This window comes from Syngnathus typhle, linkage group LG7 (assembly GCF_033458585.1).
Source record: "Syngnathus typhle isolate RoL2023-S1 ecotype Sweden linkage group LG7, RoL_Styp_1.0, whole genome shotgun sequence".
NCBI classification, from domain to species: domain Eukaryota; kingdom Metazoa; phylum Chordata; class Actinopteri; order Syngnathiformes; family Syngnathidae; genus Syngnathus; species Syngnathus typhle.
Genome location: NC_083744.1, coordinates 7,122,213 through 7,147,962, shown reverse-complemented (window position 1 = coordinate 7,147,962; position 25,750 = coordinate 7,122,213). Strand labels below are relative to the sequence as shown.

The 25,750-nt window shown below is 43.1% G+C and overlaps 1 protein-coding gene across 1 annotated transcript in view; it reads left to right on the top strand.

The window, feature by feature from the left end:
* The window catches only part of pclob (piccolo presynaptic cytomatrix protein b), a 41,947-nt gene extending 16,923 nt beyond the window's left edge, over positions 1-25,024 (top strand). Inside the window, exons 14-35 of the mRNA XM_061282622.1 lie at positions 104-6,443; positions 6,760-8,303; positions 8,390-8,655; positions 8,990-9,824; positions 9,922-11,025; positions 14,398-14,473; positions 14,555-14,680; positions 16,112-16,220; positions 17,043-17,110; positions 17,184-17,425; positions 18,430-18,477; positions 18,888-19,018; positions 19,597-19,623; positions 20,000-20,093; positions 20,633-20,704; positions 20,786-21,077; positions 21,262-21,456; positions 22,833-22,977; positions 23,063-23,121; positions 24,087-24,224; positions 24,523-24,668; positions 24,796-25,024. Coding sequence (XP_061138606.1) covers positions 104-6,443; positions 6,760-8,303; positions 8,390-8,655; positions 8,990-9,824; positions 9,922-11,025; positions 14,398-14,473; positions 14,555-14,680; positions 16,112-16,220; positions 17,043-17,110; positions 17,184-17,425; positions 18,430-18,477; positions 18,888-19,018; positions 19,597-19,623; positions 20,000-20,093; positions 20,633-20,704; positions 20,786-21,077; positions 21,262-21,456; positions 22,833-22,977; positions 23,063-23,121; positions 24,087-24,224; positions 24,523-24,668; positions 24,796-24,939 — 12,201 coding nt within the window. The 3' untranslated portion in view covers positions 24,940-25,024. The remainder of the gene's footprint in view (positions 1-103; positions 6,444-6,759; positions 8,304-8,389; positions 8,656-8,989; positions 9,825-9,921; positions 11,026-14,397; positions 14,474-14,554; positions 14,681-16,111; positions 16,221-17,042; positions 17,111-17,183; positions 17,426-18,429; positions 18,478-18,887; positions 19,019-19,596; positions 19,624-19,999; positions 20,094-20,632; positions 20,705-20,785; positions 21,078-21,261; positions 21,457-22,832; positions 22,978-23,062; positions 23,122-24,086; positions 24,225-24,522; positions 24,669-24,795) is intronic.
* The last annotated feature ends 726 nt before the right edge of the window (positions 25,025-25,750 follow it).

Here is a 25,750-nt window from a genome sequence, read left to right as displayed (position 1 = left end):
GAAAAGTTTGTTTTTATAAGAAGACATTTGTTTTGTCATGGCCTAACAGAATTGTTCTTTGCAAAAGTTTTTTCTACAGATATGTTGTGTTTGTGTGTTTTAGGTGGGAGACAATACAGCAAAAGAGCCTATAAAATTGGAAAAATCTCCTGATGAACTTGGGAACCAAGTTGTGCCCAAGCCAGTTTCCAAGGCAACATCTAAAGTTGAAGATGCTCAACCCCAGATATTACCCTTGTCAGAGGAACCAAATATGGAGCAGGGTGTGTGCAGTGTGACTAAAACTGACGCAGAAGAGGAGAAAATCCTGCCAGATAAGGAGGTTGTCGGAGGTGGGAAAAGGCGGCTTAGTTTTCCAGCAATGGAAGAGAGCAGCGGGAGTGATTTCACCCCTTCACCCTCCCCTGAGATTCAGAGGAGGAGACTGAAGGTGACCGATGTACCATCTATCAGTGAAGAAATCAAAACGGAAAGTGCTGACTCGTCTGTAGAAGATGAAGACTTCCTTCGCAGTCAGATCATGGATATGGGTGGCGAAGAGGAAATGTCTCTCTCGGAGGAAGAGAAAGAAAGGAAATTGTCCAATGAGGAGCTTATCAAGAAAGCTGAGCTTGATAATGCCTCCATAAAACGTAAATCACTGTCAAGCAAAGGCTGCACCGACAATGAAGGTGCGCTACTATGGACAAAATCCCCCTTAACGACAAGCGAGGCAACTACACATGAAACAATTCCCAGCACGACCTTAAAGAAAGCTATTCCAGTCATCAGACATAGACAAAGCACTGATGAAGAGGTAGAGAGCATCACTGAATCCCTGTCAAAGGGCTCATCGAGCGTTCAAGCGTCTAGCTTCACTCCAGGGTCGTCACCTACATCAGCATCATCTCTGGAGGAGGACAGTGATAGCAGTCCGAGTCACAGAAGGATTAGCGGGGACAAACAGTTTCGCAAGGGTAAACACAGACATGCGACACAACCACTCCCCACCATTGAAGACTCCTCAGAGGATGAGAAATTTCGTAAAGAAAAGAGCCAACTTAACGTGCATGGTCAATTGTCCTCCGATCAAAGTACTTCCTCTGCAGAGGATCTTAGACAAGCCAGAACATCTGGTTCCGAGTACTGGGCGAGCATAGAATCAGAGCCAGAATCAAAGCAGGCTGTACAGAGAGGAGGCAAACCTTCTCCAACAGTGATACCATATATTTCATCAGGGCCATTTGAAGAGATGGAAAGTATTTCAAAGTCATTAAAGAGTGCAGAAGAAGCATATGAGGACATTCTCCAGAAGGCCAAAGCTATCCCAGGTGACAGCCCTCCAGGTGTTGAGCCGCTTTATGGTGGCATGTCAATCGAAGACTATCTTTATGAATCCTTGGTTGAGGAGCCTGAGATAATGATGACTGACTTTGAAGTCTTCAAACAAGAAATCAGCCCTGAACCTTTGAAGAAACTTAGGTCTCCAGAGGAGGTTTATGAGGAGATGATGGAAAAAAAGAGGGAATTGATGATGATCGAACAAGAGTTTAAACAGGCCCAGACAGCATTGGAATCTGTCTCATCTGTGTCTCCTCCAGATCCCGAGACCTGTGTTGTAATCATGCCCACAGAAGTCTCTTCGCACACTGGAGAAAGCATGACTACTAAAACTGATGAACCTTCTGATGAAGCGCCAGTCAAGAAGAAAAAACGGCCAGCTCCACCACGTCCCACTGAACCTCCTAAGCGATCTGAGATAACTGTTGTTCCAAGCACAACATCTGGCTCAATAGATTTTGTTCGACCCATGGTACCGCTTGATCCTGCACTTAGAAAAGCACTCTTCCCCATACCTGACCTCAAAATTACACAGTGTTCATCAGGAGAAGACGAGGATGACAGTCTACCAGATGAGTATGGTGTTGGTATTTCATCCGACATTACCCCAAGTGATGATTCCGAAACTAAAGATGATCAATCCATAAGCCCACCTTTGTCCGAGACAAGCGAAATGGAACCAATATCGCTGGTCTGTGAAGTCCCAGAAGCAAAACCTATTCCAACTCCAATATTAGCCCCAGAACTGACCACGACACCTTCCCCTGTATCGCCACAGTCACCACCAACTTCACCGGCCACACCCGATTCCAGCATGGAATCTAATGCCACGTCTTCATCCTACCAGGCTCAATCATCAGACTCAACGCCTCTTTCGACACCGACAGCTTCTTTCTTGACTCAAACCACTCAAGAGGGTTCATCATTCATGTCCGCTAAAGATGAAGAATCTTCAAGAGAAAGCACTACAGTTGTAGTAGCAATTCCAGATGTGGTGTCTGATCCATCTAAAGCGGAAACAACTGAACCAGTCCAAGTTAAGTCATCTGTTCCTGTACCTTTAAAGTCAGCCTCAGAGGAAACTCCTCCTCCTGTTATAGTTGAAATGCCAGACTTGGTTACATCTCCCTCCCAAATGCCCACTGAGGCTTCGTCAGTGCGAGAGGTCTCAACCTCAAGACCAGAGCCTGTCGCTGTCACAGCCAAACCAGCAGCTCAATTTACTGGATCACGAGTTGCAAGTAGTTTTCAAGGCTCCGTTCCATCTCCAGCTCTTGTGCCTACTTCAACTGTTCCGGTACCCTACCAAGAACCAGTAATTGTCCAGATGCCAGACCTAGTTTCGACTACATCTCAATTCCCAACAGAAACATCTGCGCCACTCTCAACAATCACAGCAATCACTTCCCAGGCACAAGCAAATGTTGTGCACTCAGTCCAACCAGCATCCAAATCGATGATCCCTGTATCCATCCCTTCAACTACTATCGTAAAAAAGAAAGTCCCACCTCCCCCTCCGCCGCGATCAACATCAGTTTCACTACCTGAGCATGGTGGTAATCAGCTACCGATAAAGGGTGCTCAGAATGTCTCCACCATTGTGGCTTCCACTATCACTACAGGAGTCACAGTTGCGGCCCAGCCAATGCAGTCTGTAATTGTGGATATACAGCCAAGAATGGAGGATATGAAACCTGATGATGTGGCTGTAGCTCAGATAGTGACCCCAACGAGAGCAGGGCATGTGGTGATCATAGTGCCAAGTGTTGAAAACACAACTAGGATATCCCGAACTCTTCAAGACAGCACGGCAGCATGTTCGGCATCTCAGGTACCAACCAGTCAAACAGTCACACACCATGTGATTGAAAGTGCATCCACAGATTCAACGTTACGATCCTGTACAGTGTCAGAAGTTCCACCACTCCCACCTAAACCTGCTGTGGGAACTAATGTTACAGAAATGGTTGAAATACCTGTAGCTGCTACACCTCCACCACCTCCTTTGACATTCTCAAAGCCCAATATTTATCCAAAGCCTCCAGTTCCTGCTTCAGCAACAGCATACCAGGTTTCTGTTGCAAAAGCTGGTGCTAGTCCTTCTTCCAAGGCTCCTCCACCAATACCACCTAAGCCTGTAATAATTCCAGCTGGACTGGTTTTCAGCCACAAACCAGGAGAAAGTGTCAAACCACCTCCTGTTGTTGCACCAAAAGCTGCAACACTGCCGAGAACCAAAGCACCTCCAAATGCCCTGTCACTCAGTTTGACTCGACCTGTAGAGAGTAAGTCAGGGGGAACATCTCCCAAATCACCGTTATCTCCGAGGCATGCCAACTCTTTGAAAACATATGTGGTGATAACTCTGCCGTCCGAGCCTGGTTCACCAACAGAAGTGATTACAGTCCAGGCACCAATAAGACGAGGATTTATTCCAGCTACAAAAGGGCCAGAAGTTCGAACCACCCCTTTAGAGCAGAATACCCCGAGTCAAACATTTTCAGCACAGGCCACTGTACGGAGGGCATCGGTCCCCACTGTAGGGCTTCCACCCCCGATACCCATAGCTTCCACTGTTCCATTAGAACAAGTGTCACCCAATAGTATGGCGGTCTCTAAAGTGCAGTCCGAAAGAGATTATTTTGTGGCATACACTGATACGGAAACATTCATTCAGGCCCATAGTGTACCAGACCCAATAAAGAAGCCAAACATACCTGTGATAATGCAGCAACAACAAGCCATTTATCAGCCCTTGCCATCATCAACAATGCAAGACAGCATCTTAGAGACTTCAGCAACAGTTGAGCTGAGTACAAGCTCTGCAAAATCACTGTCTGCCTTAGATATCACTCAACATCAAAAAATAGTCTCAGAAGGCAAGATTTTAGCTGAAGTTCCTGTGGTCCAACTACAAACAATGCCAACCCAACAGGCTCCCACTCAACATGTCTCTCTTTTTCTGGAGCCTAGATTAGCTTCAGATGTACTAAGTCCCAAGGAAAATACAGTTTCAGTATACTCTAGTGGTCTTTGCCTACAACATGAAATTGAAATGGAAAATGTACACCCCCAACCAGAAACTGCTGATGGAATCATGATCACAGAGACAGCACCAAGGTCACCAATTGCAACGAGTCAACAGCTATCTGCAGCAACTCAGCAAATAATACCCTATTCTGCAGCCGGGTGGAGGGCCCCTCAACCACCTGTGACAGAACCACAAAAGGATTATGTCATTACGATTCCGGATATACCAAGATTGCATCAAGAGGTTGCACCTTCTCCTGAATTACTTCCTGCATCTGTTATAATGGAGTCAAATGTGATACCGCAGCGAGAAGAGCCTCCTGTTACTTATATGCCGGAAGTCTATGGAACAACAGCCATGCCATGTTCAACACCTCCACTTGAGGTCATTGCATTGCAACCAGACCCAACACATATTGAAACAATGGAGGTCGCTGTGAGACAAGCACCATTGTCGTCCATGATACAATCTCAGGCAGTGGATTCAATGTCACGTGACGTTACAGCTGAACAAACTTCAAGTGAAAGGAGGACCTCAATATCATCCATAGGAAAACAACCATACAGCACAAGTGAAATATTTACCTTTCCTACAGATTATGAAGTGTCTGCCCAGGTTGTCAACACTGGGGCCTTTTCTGCCACAAGAAGACAGTCTTTAACCATGCAGCAGCCCTTGGTAATAAACATGCCAGCGGAAAAAGATATTCCTGATTATGGGTTTGGCAGGACTGATTCATTTCCTCCAGTTGACCCACCACAGCTATTAGCATATTCATCTGAATATGATCACCCACTAGAGATAATAAAAACAGAAGCGTATAAAAGGAGAACGTCAATACCTGCCGCACAGGACATCCCACCCAGTGGAGCCATTGCACCCATCACCATCACTAAAATTCAGCAAGAGTCCATTGAAAGCCAAGAGATTCGAGGACCTGAGAAAGTTGTCTCTAGTTTGAGTCACAAATACTCTTCAGTTTCAACTACAGGTCAGTCTGCTGAAATTCAGCCGAGCTTAGTCACCCAAGTCGTCACCACAGAGGTCCAGAGAACTACTGTGTCTGTTGTCCATGAAAGACTTCCACAACATACTCCCCCCAACATAGCTGCCACCATAAAATCAGATGAAAGAAAATACCAAACTCACCCTAAGCAAAATGAAAAGATAATCCATCGTGGAGATGTAATGGATCTACGCACCATGAAGGTTGGCGAGAAGATGACTGAACAAGGCATGGATTTGACTCCACCAGAGTTATATCGACCGTCATCCAATGATTCTGTGCGTCAAATCACAGCTGTGCAGCCAAAAATAATCAATCTCAGTGCGGAGGTTGTCCCTGCAACTACACTGGCTCTAGTAACTGACAGCATCACAATCGTCACATGCACGGCAACCATTGCTTCATTCGGCAAGCCTCCAGCAGAGAAACCTCTCGACTTGCAGGGGCCTGTTACATCCTTACCCTTGCCTCTCACCACATACAAACCATGCGAACCAGTAGCACAAATTGTCTACACACCAGTGAATGCCCAGCCTGTAGTTGTTGCTGTACCATCCACAGCTCAAGACATACCAATTAATCTTTCATATGGAGCACTCATCAGAGAAGGGAAACAATCGGTTACCTCTGCCGCAACAGATATCAACAACGTTCTATCTTTGGAGGCAACAGGTGCCATGGATTTGTCCAACTATAGACCAGTAAGGTCTATGGTAGCTTTATCCGGAACAAGCCCTGAAGTAATAACCACTGTTGTTGAGGATGATGAGACACCAGTTGACCTCACAGCTGGTAGAAGGAGTGTATGCTGTGATGTCATATACAAATTACCCTTTACAGGAAGTTGTCGAACACAACCACCTGTCACAACTCAGCCCGACAACCGTTTGGTCCACAGAGATACCAACCAGTATGATGATGCTGGACAGTATGTTCTCACAGGTGTAAATGGTGAAAAATCGTCACTACCTGAGACCAGCCTCAGAGAGGTACGACTCTTTCCCTATGATCCCAACAAAGACTATGACTACCTCATTGGATCTACAGATGGAGCTATCGATCTCACTGCCACCAAACTTTCGACTGGTGAGTAAAGTAAAGTTTGTGCTGCATGATAAATTGGCCGATCATAGTCGTTTTTTTATTTCTGCGTCTTGTTGTTGCCCTTTTAATTGTATTGTTTCAGTAACTGTGTTTTTTTTTCTTTTTCAAACAGATGCATGTGTTTGCCTGCGTGTGCTCCCACAATATTTTGGCTTTGCATCTTGTTAGCCAAAATGACTTCAAATATGCATGTGCATGGACATATTCTGAATCTGGTTTAAGTGGCTTTAATTTCATAGACAAAATCATGGTGTGTATTTCAAATAATAAACAATATCCCCCTGTCTTGTTGTGGCAGGTAAAGCTCTAGACTACACTAGCAAAGCTACATCAGACTTTGCTGGAGTGACTTCTCCATCTTCTCAAGACACACTCACTGTGTTTGGTGTCACCAGTGGTCTAAGAACTTCAGAAGGAATAGTTTACTCCTCTGTTTCAGCCCCTGTTCCATCAACATATGCTGTTACCACACAACCTGGCTCCATCTTCAGCTCTACCTTAGTGCCCACATCAACAGCCCAGAATCAGGCTGTGCCCCAACAGTTTGGCTTCATCCCTCCCACAGACCACGGTCAAATTATTCCTTATGACACAGGGGTACCAAAGGAATTTCTACCCACAGCATTGGCTGACATCATAACAGGGTATCCAGAAATGTATTCAGATGCCACATTGGAAGCCCTCGCAGCTTCTCTAGATGCGTTAGCCTTGTCTCCAATATTCCCAGGTTTAGACAGCACCAAGATGGCTCAATACCAGATGGAAAGGGAGTTTCTAGAGCTAGAGAAGCTTAAACAGCTCTGTCTTGCTGAGGAGTTAGAGTGGGAGAGACAGGAGATCCAGCGCTATCGTGAACAGGAGCAACTTATGGTGCAACAAGAGCTTGAGGAGCTCCAGGCTCTAAAACAACAGCTTCTCATGCAACAAGAAGAAGAACACCATGCTCACATGATGGCCCAACAGGAGACATATACTCAGCAGAAAGAGCAATTGCAGCAAATCCAACAACTCCAGCTTCAACTCCAACGGCAGTTAAATGAGCACTATGTTAGTACAGGTACTACCACAAACCTACTTGAGGCCAAGTATGCAGGAGTAGGGGACAGTGGACAGTACTGGCCTGTAAAGGATGAACCTTCAGGTCCGTCTATTGGAAAACAATTACAGGAAAGTCAGGACCAGCATAACATCGGGAGGCGGGTTCAAAACAATCAGGACACAGGCAAAAGAATCATTGACAGTGGGGTGCAGACAGACGATGAAGACTCAGCCGAAAAGCAGCATGTTGGAAGACGGAAGAAGAACAAAAGAAACGTTGATAGTTCGGCTCAGAGTGATGATGAGGACCAAGACGAATGGGATGCTCCTGCAAAGTCTAGAAGACGTACCCGAAAACACAGCAGCGAAGGAAAACATAGCTCAAAGGTGTCCAGCATTGCTGTCCAGACAGTTGCTGAGATATCTGTTCAGACTGACCACTCTGGATCTATCAAAAGACCTAAAGTCCAGATGGACACCAAGGTGGAAATAATCAAACATATCTCAGCTCCTGAAAGCTCTCGAAGAGGGGGCAGTCTGAGCTGTCAGACAGAATCGGACAGAAGGCATACACCTGCTGACGTGGGTTACAGTACACACCTCACAACTGATGCCACTGCAAGGTCGAGAGGTTTCTATACATCTGTGCCCCCTCTATCGCATGATACATCAGTTGGAGGACAGAGAATGCTCACTGCTGACCCAAGCAGATTTTCCTCTTGTCCTCGGTTGAAGCCTGGTCAGAAGTCTCTGAGTCCTACCACAGAAGGCAGAATGGGAGTCTACTATGCTGACACATATTCAGTGAGTTACAAAGTCAATTTCAGAATACAATCAGCAATACTGATTAAAAAAAATCGGTTAATTCACTCTTTGTCCATGTGTTCTAGGGTCGAGGGTCCCCCTGTAGTACAGGTAAGAAGGTCAAACGGACACTCCCCGACCCACCTCCCGAAGAAGACCCGCTGATGGGACGCGCAGGCTACAGCACCAACTCTGCCCGTCGTCGGCTTGCTCGCAGTACTACAATGGCCAGGGCCAAGATCCTGCAGGACATTGACAAAGAGCTTGATATGGTAGAGAGGGAATCTTCAAAACTACGCAAGAAACAAGCTGAACTAGACGAAGAGGAAAAGGAAATTGATGCAAAGCTACGGTGAGATGGTACAGATTAAACAAAAAAAAATGGCTTTTATAGATTGTATGACAGTCCATTACATGATTCTGGTTGTCACCCATAATTTTGATTAATACCATTGCTCTCATCCCTCTTTTGCGATCATCCTCCCTAATCCATCTGCATGATGCCCACACTTACTAGCTTATGGGCTAAAAGGCTGCCTTGAGATCATTCAGTGAGACAGCTCCAAACTCACACATAGTGAAAGGTATTATTGTGTGAGAACCAATAGTATTTTCCTTGTTTGGAAAGTTCTAAGAAATGTTCCTTAATTAACAACAAGATGACAGATGATATTGTATTATTGCAGGTACCTGGAGATGGGTATTAATCGTCGAAAGGAGGTCTTGCTGAAAGAGCGAGAGAAAAGGGAGAGGGCATATCTCCAGGGTGTGGCTGAAGAAAGAGATTACATGTCAGACAGTGAGGTTAGCAACATTAGAGATGACAGAGGTGATGGCCTGGAGAGGCCACGCACAGCGCCCCAATCAGAGTTTGATCAGTTCATACCCCCGCATACAGAAGCTGATTCCCAGTACAACACACTCACAAGTCCCTACTCTCATTACGGCCAATATGTCCCCCAGACTCAAACCACAAGCCATTATACCCAACACAATCTGTATGAACCACAGTCTGTTTACCATCAACAGGTGTCTCCGTACCAACATGTCTCAACACTTTCCCTCTCCCACAGTCAGGATCAATCAAGCAGCTACCAGCACGCTCTGCTCTTACAACAAGGAAAGCAGCGTCAAACCAACATGTCTGATTTAGAGCCCAAGATCTCCACTAACTATGAGGTCATCCGTAACCAGCCTCTAATCATTGTGCCGACCTCCTCAGAAAGCGGCTTTGGGGTGGCGCATCTCGGAGGCAAATACGGTAGCTTGGACTTGAGGCTCGGGCTAGAGGAGAGAAGCATGGCCTCTAGTCCCATGTCAAGCATCTCTGCGGATTCATTCTACGCTGACATCGACCACCACCATGCCAGGAACTATGTGCTGATTGAGGACATAGGAGAACTCACCAAAGGATCCACAGGATTGGGTACCTCTAGCTTGGGTTCTGGATTTAACCTGCCTGATAAAGAGCTATCCAAGACAGACAGACTACTTAGGGCAGCTGAAGTCAGGCGCACAGAGGTACACCCCCATCATTTTTCTTCATAATCACCTTTGTCAACTCTTTCTCCACTATCCTTTCTGTTGCACTTATAATTTTTCCTTTTCCCCCCTTTAGGTAGCAGATTTTTTAGGCCAGTCCCAACTTCAAGGTTATGGTAAAGGAGAGGAAGACAGTATGGAAGAGCCCTATGAGTTAAAGCTACTCAAGCAACAAATCAAGCAGGAGTTCCGTCGAGGAACTGAAGGACTAGAACATTTATCAGCCTTGGGCCTTCCCCATTATCTGTCCAGCGATAGCAGTTTTCGACACTTTCCTAAAGGTGAAAAATACAGCATTGGAAGGCTCACACTTGAGAAGCAGGCTGCAAAACAACTCCCAGCTGCTGTAATTTACCAGAAACAGATGAAGAACAAAAAGGCTTTAATAGACCCAAAGGCCATCACCAAATTTTCCCCTATTCAGGAGAGTCGGGATTTGGAGGCAAGCTTTGGCAGCTACATGGGATCCGGAGCTTCCTCTGTCACAAACCTGGCTGCCAGGGCAAGGCTTCTTCAGGATGAGATTACGTTTGGACTGAGGAAGAATTTAACAGAGCAGCAAAAATATTTGGGCTCCTCAGTGGGAGCTAATCTTGCTGGTTCTCTGGGGCAGTCTCTTGGACTCGGGTCCACGAGTAGGGCTTCTGCCCACGATGATGGTACCTATCCAAGTGGGAGCCGTTCCAGACCATCATCTCGTCCATCTTCCCGACCCTCCTCTGTCTATGGCTTGGATCTATCAATCAAACGGGACCTTTCCAGCTCCTCACTACGACTTAAAACTGAGGTGGAAGTGTTGGACGCAGCATTTGGTCCTGGCGTGACCAGAACAAAGCCCACCAGTTTGCCTATCAGCCATAGCCGGGGCCGTATCCCCATCGTGGCTCAGAACTCCGAGGAGGAAAGCCCACTGAGCCCGGTAGGCCAGCCAATGGGTATGGCTCGGGCATCAGCAGGACCTCTCCCACCAATTTCTGCTGACTCCAGGGACCAGTTTGGCTCAAGCCATTCCCTGCCAGAGGTCCAACAACACATGAGGGAAGAATCTCGAACTCGCGGCTATGATCGAGATATCGCATACATCATGGACGACTTACAAGGTGCCATGTCGGACAGTGAAGGTAAATGGAACCAGAGACTGTTGCAAGAACTCAACTGTGTGGACTTGCTTGTCATGCATGTTACTGTTGAATGATCTTACGTGTTATTTATTCTATCATCAGTAGTTACAGTAAGCGTTGCTACTTACATGTTACCGTACATTTTTTCTGTCATGTTGAAAATCATTCCATTAGATATGTTGCATGCAGTTCTTCATCATTTTGATGCTTCCACTTGTAATGCATAAGCTTGCGTTTATGTATGGCACAATTCAGGTCTATCAATATTTCTTCTGTGATTTCATATGCATGCATTGTCATTTTGTTTTGTATATTTTTAGTCTGCATTACATTATGTTTGTACCTCGATAAAGGTATGCAGTAATTCATTCTATTGCCATAGTGTGCAAATTGTGTTAGGTTAAGTGTCTTTATCTGTATTTGATTTTGCATCCTTGCATGTTTTTCGAGATGCATTCAGCGTATATGATTTGAGTTTCTGTCCTAATAAAGTCAATGTGTTTCATATTTTCAGTTATCCTCATTGCTGTTTTTGGTAGAAATCCAGATTTGTAGCCGCAAAACACACATTCACACAACAAATTCAAAACACTGTCTTGATGAATGAGTATGACACTCACATACCATGTAGCTTGTGGACTGTTTTAGAAGGCTGTTTGTGGGTGATAAAAAAAGATGATTTGTGTGCTGACCCCACATATAAGTGTCAATCTGCCTTGATTACAGGACTCAGTGAGTCCGTGCTGGTGTTGAACAGAGAGGAAGCCAGAATCTTTCATGAAAGTATCGCACACGGTAGAGTATCATAGTTAACCAACTCTCAAGGCCCATTTACACACTGGTTGATGGATGAGCTTTCCCCCCTATAGTATATCTTGTGTCTTTTTCATAATGACTCTCCTTTAAGTGTCTACAAGTAGCGGCTAGTTGGTTGCTGTAGTTTCAAGCATGCATCATACATTAACTCCCGCTTTTAATGCATGTGCCAACATACACTCCCAGTAGTCTACATAAAAGCTTAGTTCCTTGACTTTACAGGCTGCTGCACGCTTTTGTTGAAACAAAAAAAAACATATTTAAGAAAATATATATATAAACATATACAATTTTGTATCCCAGCTGGAGGCCCAAACTGGAATATAGAAGGTGAGACAGCATTCTCCCATGTAGCAACATACAAAATGTACGCCTCCATGTCACATATCATTACTCTCCTGAATGATTCGCTTCTCTTTAAGTTATGAACATACTGACTGGATCCATTCTGGAATGACCCACATCTCAGTGGTAGAAAGTCCCATGCCATTTAGTGGAACCCTTAGTTGCAATTCATTTCGGGAATGAACCATCACAATAGCACATCTTCTGCACTGACTCAGTGAGTATGCATCATTGAGGAATGGCTGCACATCACATTGATTCCGTAAATCATATCAGTTCTTTTTCTGGTTACACATGTTCATGTGTGTTTTTCTCACAGAGATGTGTGCTAGGATTTAAGTTTCAATTACTATAAGTTTCTGATTCAAAAAAAAATATTCAAGGTTGATACTACTGCTGCACACTGATCTTTGATAAGAATGTTTCCCTCTAATTCTGATAAGCGCTCTTAAGTCAAGATGCACAGATAATAGGATAGGATAGTAGGACAAACTCAGAGGCCACAGAGCAAAGGGAGACTAACGTTTCTCAAGAGAATAGCATCTAAACAACATATCAATAGAAGAGGAAAATCCTGCATGGTCGTAGTAACATTCTTAACCTTCCGTCATACAAGTAAACACATTGACTTAGCCGCTATACGCCAATTAAACGAGAATTACATTAAAATTTGGTAAAACTCCAGATGAAAAAAAAAAAAAATCATCAAATTGATAACCTTTCAAAAATGTATCATTAACATCCTTGGAAAGACAGAATCAAATGTATTAATTAGTTGGTGAAAGCACATAAAGTATACAAGCCCTTAGGATCCTGCTTTATGCCAAGCTGATGGAGGAATAATATGTTTAAGCATCAACGTGAATTTCCTTCACCGTGTCAAGGACCATGTCAAGCTGGAGAAAATATAATCATTTTGGGCAATATGACAGCAATTAAATTGATGTGTAACAGACTTTGTGATGCATATCGGAAACAGCGTTTCCAAAGCTTGATTTGAAGATTTAGTTCTGCTTTACTTACCCTAACCTAAAGCATCCAGTAGATAGCCTAACCCCTATTCACTAACAGTTTTTTTTTTACCGGCTACCTTTCCTTGCCCAGCCTACCATCTGAGACGAGAGGACACCGACTGGTTTGACAAGCCAAGAGAAGGACAGCCACAGGCCAGGCACATGGCAAACAGGGGACAAGTGAGTTGCCGATTCACTAAAGCATTATACTGGAGCATATTTCACACATTTCACAATGCCTACTTAACAGTAGACAAGTCAAGTCAAGTCAAGTCAAGTTTATTTGTATAGCCCTAAATCACAAGCAGTCTCAAAGGGCTTCACATAGACAAAAATTGACAATTATTCTCAAAGCATCCCCTGATCTTAAGATCCCAAAGTAGATTTTCCAAAGAAATTAATACGATGATCCATGAATGATGACTAAAGGGTAGAGTCTAAGACTGGTCAACAGTGGTGGCTAATGACCAAAATGACCAGTGACCAAAACATTTGATCATAAGACCGTAATGCTTGTAGTTTAGTTTGGATGCAGGCCCATGGATTGGTCACGAAATATTTAATTGAAATGAAACATATATTATATATGAATATTAGCAATTGAAACGAAACAAAATAGCATTATTCGAAAATGAAATGAAACGAAACAAAAAGAAATGGCATTATATGTACTTCTCGGAAATAAAAAATAAACTATTTTTTTAAAATTTATTTTGTTATTTATTTGTACAACAGGTATACAACATAATTGAAAACTCGATTCAAAAGAAGACCAATTAATGATTGTGCATGTGTTAAAAACACACACTCACGCACATCAACATACCTTTATAGCAGTGAAGGTAGTGTGATCTCTAAATTAGGAACTTTTATGGGTCATTCTGATTTCCGAATGATTCCTTTATACAACCAGTGAGTGTCAAAGTCAAGGCCCGGGGGCCAAATACGTCCCGCCACATCATTTTATGTGGCCCGCAAAGACAAAGTGTGCATCAAATTCGCGTCATTACTAGAATTGCAAATTGTCTTCACTTTTGATAATATATATTTTTTTTACTATTTGACCAGTTTTTACTCGTCTGATTTGAAAACGAGTTATTTGTCAGTTTGTTTTGTAGCTTTTGCTGTATATAATATGAGGTGCTCATACATTTATTTGGGTTGCCCTCAGAAAGAAGCTATGACTACAATGCGGCCCGCGAAAGAAATGAGTTTGACACCCCTGATTTACATCATGTTAATTCATGTATTTTTCAGATGAAACTGGCCCCTTACGTCTTCCCTCACACTCGTATCAAACTAACCAGAGACCAGAGGGACTCTAGCGTGTCAGGTACAAAGTCATACAGACACCATGAAGAATCTCCCTTCTTGTGGACAGACCATCATTGTCACTTAATGTTTCCTTGCTTAGGGAACGGTCTCGGGATCCGGGTGGTCGGCGGCAAGGAGATCCCGGGCAGCCGAGGGCAGATTGGTGCCTATGTTGCCAGAGTCATCCCTGGTGGGGTCGCCGAACAAACAGGAATAGTCATAGAGGGTAAGAAGACAAAAAGGGGAAGCGGAATGAGTTTCTTTTGTTATTGAAATGGTGTCATTTTAAAAGGAGAGGTTAATGGATTTTTGTTCCCACAATTTAAAACAGTCCCCAGGGGTCTGTAATATGTTTTCCATCTTAACACAGGAAGACTCAAGAATTACATTACACCACCCCCTTCCTACTGTTCACTGAAGTCAACATGTTTTGGAGGGGTGGTTCTGTCTAATCCAAATGAGCCACTGACCACCCTGCCTCCATTGCTGCAAGCCCCTAGTTTGATAAAAGCGAATATGGCTTTGTCGCTATGGATTTAGCAAGTATGCACACCCTGATATTTTATTCTCAAAACACCAACGAGCAGCAAACACAGTCACTTTTTCTGACATGATTACAGGCTTTTAGAGATTCTGTTGTCGGGCTGTTAAAATGGCGGATCTTGGATCAGCATAGCTATAAATTTGTGAAGTCAAAGTACGTTTTCCTCGTGTATGTGTGCCCTTTATTTGTAAAAACGGACGTTTATGAGGCTTGACGGAATCATTGAGTCACATACACGCTGTCATTTCTTGGTGCACAGAACATCACGTCCTTTCAGTTTACCTTCCACGGTGTTAGTCATTAGGCTATTTTTAGCAATTCTTACACAGCAGAGGCAATTCTAACACACTGAGGTGCAATTTGCAAACAGGAGAGATTAGACGCTCAAACCAAATCTCACAAATACAGCTTGTTTTTCATGATTACCTCTAGTGTTTATCCGCAGTGGTGACCCTCATGATAATTTTGACTAAGGAGGAAGGTTACTCTAGCTTTAAAAAGCTGATGTGTAGCTGAGAGTGCACCACATGCTGAATGGGGACGACGCAGAGCGTGGCACGGCAGAACATGCCTGCAGGTGCAAACCCAAATAGGCTGAGAAAGAGGAGGCAGAGGACAAAATGAATCACGTGGGAGGCTACATAGTGAAATTTTTTGGCAAAAAGACGTAATAATTTTAACTAGCGAGAAGTCATTCAGTACAATTTTTTAGCAAATCGCTTCAATTTGCATTGCTGTGGTCTTTGTTCATTGTGCAAATCAACTATCAACATGTATTGACGATAAAGATGCACTAATAAAAAAAATTACACATAGTACGAGTTCTCACATTTTAATATGTACACGCCATTACCAAGTACTGATACGTGATAATGTCCTTGCATCTTCCAATTGTGAAGAAAATGTTTTATTTATCAAACATTTCTTGAACATGGCATCTGTTCAACACACGAGCAGCTGCAGTGGAAAAAGGGTTTTTCAGTCTGCAAAATGTCACTCATAAAGGCAACACAGCTCACAATAATGACCAAAGCTGTCATGAGCTCAGACAATCCAAAACCTTAAATATTCTTATCCATATCTAATTTTTTCCCTCCTACGACGCCATTCCAGGCATGCAGGTGCTGGAGTGGAACGGTGTGCAGCTGACGGGAAAGACCTACGAGGAAGTGCAAGGCATTGTGGGGCAGCCATGTGCAGAGGCGGAGCTCTGCGTACGACTGTATGTCACAGCTGCCACCGTTTTGCTATCTCTCCCTCTGAAATCTCTTTGACATGCTGGATTGACCTTTTCATAATATGGCCAGTGGACCTTCAATTGACACATGACACTTTAAACTATGTCTGAGAACAAGGCCAATAAAATGATTCTCAACCACTCTGCCTTGGCCAGATGAGATGTAAGGGGTTTGTTAAATGGAGGTGCCATCTGGGTTTGTAACTCTGAGGTACCCTACCTATAAGGTCCAATGGGTTGGAAAATTAGCAGTCCATGAGAATTTAGGAGTTAGAAAAACAAAATGGAGGGAATTTTTGACATTCAGAACTTCCACGGGAATTAATAAGAAACAATTTGAAACTGAGAGTGATTTATTGTAAAGGTATCATATTCAAGGATAATTCAAGTTTCATTTTGTCATAAACTAATATTATTGCAAAATCTCTTTTACTACAAATGTGGCTATTACATTATCTGTTGTTTTTCCTTTATTTTGAAGCTCCTTGACCTCACATTTTGTCTTTGACCGCTCGTAATTTGAAAAACTCGTAAGATACCGAATTCCCTATTGAAAGCCAACCTTCAGTTTTTTAAAATTTCTAATCTATTCTTGTTAATTCCCATGAGGTGTTCAATTTGTAAAATCCCCTGAATTTTGCAACCAGTGACGTCATGGTGAAAAGGTCTATACGGCTGATCTCTGCATGACTTTATTTCCCTCCACACCCTTCTGTTCTCACTTCACATCCTCATCATCTGACCACTCTTATTGATTGTTGCACTGGTTGATATTACAAATGTCCCCAAATGTGCGATTTCAAACAGCGACCTTAACATGCTGTCCGATCCCGAGCACCCACAAGTTCTGGAGCACCACGTCCAGCTTAAGGCTGGTATGTACAATGGATTTGCATGCATGTGTATTACACTATCGCAATGTGACTACACAGTTGCTTGTTGCATTAGGAGGCCAACGTTCTCCCGGCGTAGATCCCAAGCAGCTGGCTGCTGAGCTGCACAAGGTTTCACAGCAGCAGGCGCCGGGTGCGATGGGCACTGGTCTCGAAGGACCCGCCGGTCTGGGCGTACTGTCGGCACTGGAGCGATCGGCTCTGCTGCATTCTGGCCCCGGGTCAGCCACATCCAGCGGGGTGCCCAGCCCCGGCCAGCCTGCGTCGCCTGCCATAAATAAGAAACAACGACACAAGGTACTCGAGTGGAAGATGAAATGAATTATATTATTAGATTTATTGATTTATTCATTATAATATTATTATTAGTCATTGTGCTAAAATTATACATAAATATATATATATATACATATTTTTACATGTTGCAATACTATCCATCCATCCATTTTGAACACCGCCTAGCCTGTTGCAGGGGTGCTGGAGCCTGTACTCAGTGTTATATAATACAAACAAAATACTAGTATCAAAATTATGATATGAAATGATAACTCTCCCTCCACGCCCCTGTGTCCAGCTCTGACTGTAGGGCTGCCTTTTACATGCCTCAGCATCATCCTTGTTCACCTCTGCCATTTTCATTCCATTAGCGTGACATCACATAACGCGTCCAAGGGGAGGCCTTCCCCAGGGAGGAAGGTCAAACTCTATTATGCTTTACATCAGACAATGACAGGCCAATTATGATCCAACAAGTATATGCAATGGAGGTGTGCAAGGTGACATGCACGCATGCACGCACGCACACACACACACACACACACACATTGATTCACATCACTTGTTTTGTTTGCAAGGACAATTCAGTCCTCACAAAGATTTACAGTGGATATAAAAAGTTGACACACCCCTTTTCAAATGCCAGGCTTTTATAACACTTTGTAAATGAAACCAAGGTAAATCATTCCTAAAATTTCATAAAAATAATTACCACCATGAATGTGGTAACTAAAACATCTGAACTATGTTTGGAGTTAATGAGAGGCACTTGAAATAGTTGGAGGTCTGTTCTGACTCTCATTCAATTAGTTGAGTAATCTTGATTAGTTAAATGTTATCCTCATTGAAAAATAGTCATTTTATTTTAAAAATAGGGACATTTTTAAGTGACCGCAAACCTTTGAACGGTCGTATATGAGTGGGGATGCGGGGGCTGGAGTGGATTATATATTAATATCATCACGGAATAAATGTGTTTTTGTTCAACAAATTCAAATCATGGCTTTCTGTTCTCTTTTTTTCAGCCAACAGACATGATAAGGATGCCTCATCCCATTACTGGAGAAATCCAGGTATAAAACACATTGCATCAACAGTGAGTAATAGTAGTCGTAAGAGCTTCAATGGCGTCTGCCCGGCTGGGAGTAAGATTAACCGCACCTCTTGGATTGCCAGAGTGAGCAAAGATTAACTACCATAGTGGTGCATTAAATGGTTGCACAGATCGGCAAAAGTTTGGAGGTGGGAAGGATTCGCTGTACAGACTGGAGCAAAATGAGCACCAAGCAAAGCTTGCAGAGGAAAGAAACTCATAGAGGACAAAGCTATTTACTGCAATGGATTTAAGGCAAAAGACTTTCAACAACCTGGAAGATGACAAACACTTTTTCCTTAATGATACTTTAAAAGCAAATAGACGGATGGAATTTCGGTCTCATCTCTTGGCCGTACACCAACAGTAATGATCCGTCTCCCAATTCAGCTGCAGATCAACTACGACAGGAATGTGGGGAACCTAATTGTTCACGTGCTCCAGGCCAGAAATCTGGCGCCGAGGGACAACGACGGCTACTCGGACCCTTTTGTCAAAGTCTACCTGCTGCCTGGGCGAGGGTAAGCGTCTGCGAGCGAGTAGTCATGTCTCTACGAAATACAGTGCAACATATAGAAACATTTGCATTCCTTACAAGTGCGCAAACTTGCAAATTCAGTAGTTTTAAAATGGTTGCTTCCCCTGCTGTAACCATGTTGTTGTTGCTGCTCTGACTGCTCTCTTCGTGAGAGGAAGAAATTAGCCCAGGGATCAATAGAGCCATTAGACTCCCTAACAGTATTAAAGACATGTTTGTACGCAGCAGGACTCGTTCCTCTCCATGTGTATGTTCAACGTTGTTGTCCGACATAGCAGATAGTAGAACAACACTTTTGATTTGCCTGTCGGCCAATTGCGTTCAAGTGTTCAAGTTGCTTAGTCATGCATTTCCAAGATGTAACCCTAACCCTGTCTGTGTTTGTATGTAACCTTAGAGAGAGTATATCGGTCCGTTTCACTATCCTTTGACTGACTTTTCTTTGAGCTCGTTGGGCTTCTCTGACTGTTTTTTTTTCTGTTTTTTGTTTTTTTTGTTTGTTTTTTCGTTTTTCTTATTTGTGACAATCTGCCCTCCTCTTCCTCTTCTGGACTCCCTCAGCCAAGTAATGGTTGTCCAGAATGCAAGGTAGTGTGGTGCTGATCTTTGCTTTCAGTTAGTGGTGTTGTGTTTTTTTTTTTCTACCCTTCCCTTCAAATTCTGTGATTTGTTACTCATCCTTTTTGTTCTTTGTGTCTCTGCTCGGTGTAGTAATGTTAAGACAAACTGTACCATGAATTCTGCTTCTTCCACATGCCTCTCACCTTCAAATCTCCCGTGCCTCTTTTGTACAAGAATCAATGGAAGCATTTATTTCTTCATCTCTTTCAAACCATGATTTCCAAACAGTCATATTGACTCGCATCTTATTCCTTTACGTTCATGTCTATGGAAAATAATTCAGTCTACTGCCAAGATGGGCAAATGGTGATCAAGTGTTTTGTGTGTTGCCGCAATGCCGCAGTGTGGACAACAAGAGAAGGACGAAATATGCCCAGAAGACCATGAACCCAGAATGGAACCAGACTGTCATATACAAGAACATCCATCTGGAACAGGTACATGTTCACGCATGCATGCATATTCACTTTATGTTTTCAGATTCATGTTCTAATAAACTATAACAACGCATGAGCACACACAAACGCACCCAATCATCTTTAAAATCATTGCAACGCTTTGACACACGCATGCGGGTGTTGATTTTCATTAGTCGCTTTGTTTGGAATGACATTTCAGTCCCCACAAAAAAATATTTTGTTCAAAGCCATACAAACGCACTCAAATGCTTGTGCACATCCACTTTGAATTATAGCACTCATTTTAGCACAAAGAAACACACACTTCTGAAATACTCTCATGCACGAGTGAAACCTTCTCTGACGTTACGTTGAAATGCTTTCAGACATACTAGCTAAACGATCACACAAATGAATGCTGGTTTTTTTCCACTCACTAACTTCTGAAACACCCTCTCACACTTCTGAAGTTCATTTCCTCTTACACATTAGAGCATTTCATTCATGTATGCGAGAGGTTATTCTGAATTGTGCCCATGACGGTCCCACATGAGTTCCTTTTCTCCTCTTCAATCTAGCTTAAGAAAAAGACCTTGGAGGTGACAGTGTGGGACTACGACAGATCGTCATCTAATGACTTTCTGGGAGAAGTGAGTCAAAATCTTTGTCTTCATACAAACCCAGTAAATCTTCACCTGGGCTCATTCTGTAATGTTTGTGTTTGAGCTCAGGTCTTGATCGACTTGTCCAACACGACTCAGCTCGACAACACACCTCGCTGGTTTCCACTCAAGGAACAGAGCGAGAGCATTGAGCACAGCAGAGTCCACCAAGGGGTTCAGGGGCCGCCTGGGTCTGGAGCCGGGCAGGGGCACGGTGTCCAAGGACACCTGTCAGGGTCTGGCATGGGGCCTGGGCACGGTATGGGACAAGGGCCAGAGCAGGGAGAAGGGAACTTCGATTCACCCGTTAACTCTGTAATCAAGAGCAGAAGCCATGGAATCTTCCCTGATCCTTCTAAAGGTAAGGAGAACACATGGCATACGACAGGTAACCAAGCGTACAGCTGCCTAGCCTGATGTTTTATTTGTAGAAAGCCTTGACAGAATAAATGCTAAGTGAATGCTGTCTAGCGTCCCTCCTGCTAGGTAACAAGGATCAAAAAAAAGGATGCTAACACAATAAATCCACACTACCGTCACAACAGATTCGCAGATGTTGTCCTTGGAAAAGTCTCACAGCAGCCCAGGCAGCTCCAAGTCTTCCTCGGATGGCCAGCTCCGTTCGCACGGGCCGTCGCGGAGCCAAAGCAAGAGCAGTGTCACCCAGGCCCATCTGGAAGATGCAGGGATAGCCATCGCTGCCGCCGAGGCTGCCGTGCAACAGTCCCGCCTGCAACCAAGTAAATCCCTTCCCTACCCTTGATGCACATCCTTTGACACACTTCTCCCCTATTTTTTCCACTCCCCACTTGTGCATGTAGCTGACACTAAAACCGCTACCTAAACAGTTTCACTTTTTGAATTTACTTCCAGTGAACCCTTGCGCGTTTGCGATATAGCATTCCTGAGTTTCATGTATTTTTTTTCCTTTTATTAGGAACCTTTCCACCGTTATTATATCGAATACTGAACAATGTAAAAGTCCTGTTCATAACAAAAATGAATATGCTTGTTTTCCTGGATTCAACTCATCTAAAATACAAACAAATAAAGCCTCTAACTTATGTTATAAATCACTAACCTTCAAATATAACAACCTAGTGTGCATGTGCCAATCCCAAGCATCTGGTTTTTCTAAATCCCTGAAACCAATGCAGGATGGTAGTCCCTGAAGTTAGCAAAATGGACAAAATATAATCCTAATAATAATAATAGATTTCTATTATGTGTTCTTAAGTATAAAAGCATGACTTTGCAGCTCCCCTGGCTTTTCTACTGCCGCTCTTTGTGTGTGTCTTTGCATGAGTTTACCATGTGAATGCACCAAAAGCAAACGGCAACACACATAAATGCACACACACGCCCACATACATGCATATGGCACACAGAATCCCCACCCTACCTGCTACTCCTCCCCGGACCCCAACCCTTTTTACTCCCTCTGCCCTCAACAATTGGCGGTCAAAGCAGGAAACAGCATCATTGCGAGCCTCATCCACCAATGAGCGCAGAGAAAAAGGGAAGGTGAGGCAACATACAGGAAACATAATCAATAACATCCAAAGAAATACTAAAATGATTTAAACCTTAATATAAGATTGTAAATGTGTGAATAACAGACATGATAGATATAAATATTGTAAGAAATGTTTCCTCGTTTGTAAATATGTATATGTATTCTCTTAACAATATGTTCTTTGGATCAATTCATTTTGTTTTGATTATAATTACTAAGTCACTGATTTTATTGCCAATATGGGCACTTGTTGAAATGGGTGGAACAACTTTGCCAGAATATTAGGTACACCCACAGTCACGGAAGCGTCAATAAAACAACTAGTACAACTGCTGACTTATCAGTAATAAAATAGTGACTAAAGAGTCAGTCAGTCTATAGCATAAACTAATAATAATATAGTGACTATAGAATATACTGCTAGTAGCAGTAGTACTACAGTATATGGTGTAAGGAAATAATATGATGCAACAAAGGTCTAATAAAAACTTACTAAGTAGTACTAAAATAATAATGATAAAGTATACTATATATGCCATACTCTATATACATATATAGACACTCTCTCGCTTTCTCTCTCTCTCTGTCTCTGTATGACAGGACCAGGGCACCGTCTGGGCGATGTCTCAGGGCCAGTGGTGCTGTCTGCCCCAAGTCTGGTGAGCGATGCCTACGGGGGTGGTCTGGATGGAGGTGAGGGTGGAGGGACTGGAGTGGACAGTGCCATATTTCAAGTCCCGCGCATGTGAGAGAAGACATTTAAAAAACATTTAAAACTCTGCTGTGACTGACAGTGCCAATGCTAATGTTGTTTGTCTTTGTTGTCGCAGTGGTACGACAATTCCCAACGGAACGGACAAAAACCACATTGGAACTCCTGAGAATGAAGGTAAGCGGCTTACTTTGAGAACTCGAGGACAGTGAATGTAGCATATTCATAAATTTGCTGATTCTCGCACTTTTTGGTAACCTGAGCTTTTGATATTCACCAGCAAACCTTTGCTGTTTTTGTGCTAAGGCCAAAGCATTCAGATGTCCTGACATATAGACTGATGACATTTTGGATATTTTACATTTTAGCTCAAGTTACTTAAAACCAGAAATAAACTCTTAGTACATATAGTTGAAAACACAAATAGAAAACAAAAACACAACGTGCATGAAACACACACAACTACTGAACTAACCAACTCATTGCAACACCCGATAGGACTCGCGAGGCCGCGCCCCTTTAAGGCACACATCAACACACATATACAACAGTTTGGGTATGTGTGACTTGCGTCTTAATTGTACCTTATATAAACAGATAATTTCCTTACATTCTCTTGAAATATGAAATACTTTTTATAATGAAACGTAAACCATGTCTCAATTGTGTGTTGAGGTGGGTTGGACTATCAAGGGACGACGATTTTAGATTTCTCATATTTGCAGTATGTGTCACCACCTGCTGGCCACTCATTGAAAATAGTCCACAACAGTAGCCTTTTTCTCTTCAACTTTGGACGTGCTATAATTTAGAAACTTTACACACCCCTGTTGAAATGCCAGATTTTTGTGATATAAAAATGGAACTAAGATAATAATTTCATAGTATTTTCCTCAGTTAATATGACCTATAACCTTGACAACCCAATTGAAAAAAAATATTTTTGGAGAGGAAGTAAGGAGAAACTCTCGAGATGATGTGATTGCATAATTGTGCACACCCCTTGTTATGTAAATGTGGCTAATCAGTCACATTGAAACTCAGCCATCACGCAGCAGCCACCATTTAAAGTGCTTCCTATATAAGGTTCAGCTGTTCTAGCTGGCCTTTTTTTTTTTTTTTACCGTGAGCCTTTGTTGTAGGTGGGAAAACTCAAGTAATGGGTGAGATCAAGGTGGCCCTGAAGAAAGAGGTGAAGACAGACGGCGACCAGTTGGTCCTGGAAGTCCTGCAGTGCAGAAACATCACTCACAAGTTCAAAAGTCCCGACCACCTACCAGGTGGGGTGAACTGCAACTGTGTTTTTACATGTGGATATCAAACCATAATTCCTAAGAGAGGTTCATTCCTGGAAATATTCCAATGAATATCCACGGGAAGTTACACAGGGATTTTGGAAATTCTTAATCTAAACATTGTATTTTGTCTTCTGGAGATACCCATGCGAAATAATATTTTCAAAGCATGATATGTCAACACATTTATTTCTAAGCACTATTTTTGATGTCATTTTAAATAATTTGGCAACCCGAGTCTGAAATGAAATGTTTGTCTTCTATCGCCCCCGTGCTCCATCAGACCTGTACGTGAAGCTGTACGTGGTCAACGTGGCCACTCAGAAGAGGATCATCAAGAAAAAGACCAGGGTTTGCCGTCACGACCGGGAGCCTTCTTTTAACGAGACCTTCCGCTTCCCACTTAACCCCACGGGACACTCGATACAGGTACGCCAAAAAAAAAAAAAGAAGTCAGTACACGCTGCAGTCTTGTTATGGTTTTATGGTTCTGTGTTCTGACAAACATGACAGTTGTTCCAAAACATGGAGCCGCTTTATTGTTCTGCCCTTGCAGCTTTTCCTGGTCTCCAATGGAGGCAAGTTTGTGAAGAAGACTCTGATCGGGGAGGCCTACATCTGGTTGGACAAGGTGGACATGAGGAAGAGGGTGGTTAGCTGGCACAAGCTGCTTGTCAGCTCGGCGCCCAGCAACCTCTGAACAGATAATGCAATCATAATCATCACCATCATTTCATAAAGAAAAAACATTATATTCATTGACATCCATTCAGGGGGTTTGACATGCTATCAACTGCCAGCATCAACTTGGGCTTGCGTTATCCTCATAGCAGAAATGTTGGAATTGTTTGTGGCTTGGAGAGAGATTATACAGAAAATATAAATACATTTATACACAGTATAATGCAGACAGATGTGTTAAATAATAGCATTTGCCTGTTGACAATCTGAGAAAGGTTATAGTATTGCACGCGTTGAAAGACCCAGAATGCTAATTGTCGTTCTCGAATTTGGAAACCACGTGCCGGCGAGTCGCGCTGAAAGTGACGTAATGCAGTCAAGATTGCGGATGAAAATGCAGCCTTTGAATTTGGATACAGCTATTATGCTCTGATTTGTTCAGACTCAAATCCGAAAATGCTGATTCAGTCTTGGTTTTCAACAGCCAGTTGACAAGTCAAGTCACCGTTTATCCCCATTTGGGTTGCAGGCAGGAAGTCTAGTCAATTTGACTTTGACCCAGGATTGGTCGCCAGTTCAATCATAGAGGACAAACGGGTAAACAAAAAATATTTTCCATTGAGCTTGCCCTCAATAAGCGTCCATGTAGACTTGACCATATCCTGACCCTGGATTGGTCACCGCTCAATCACTCATCTAGGCAAACACATCAATTCGCAATATCTTGTGTCCTCGTTTTGAGTTTGGGTGAGCTGGAGGCTATCCAAGCTGACTTTGAGCGTGGAAGGACACCCTGGATTGATCACAAGACACAGACAGACAAACAAGCA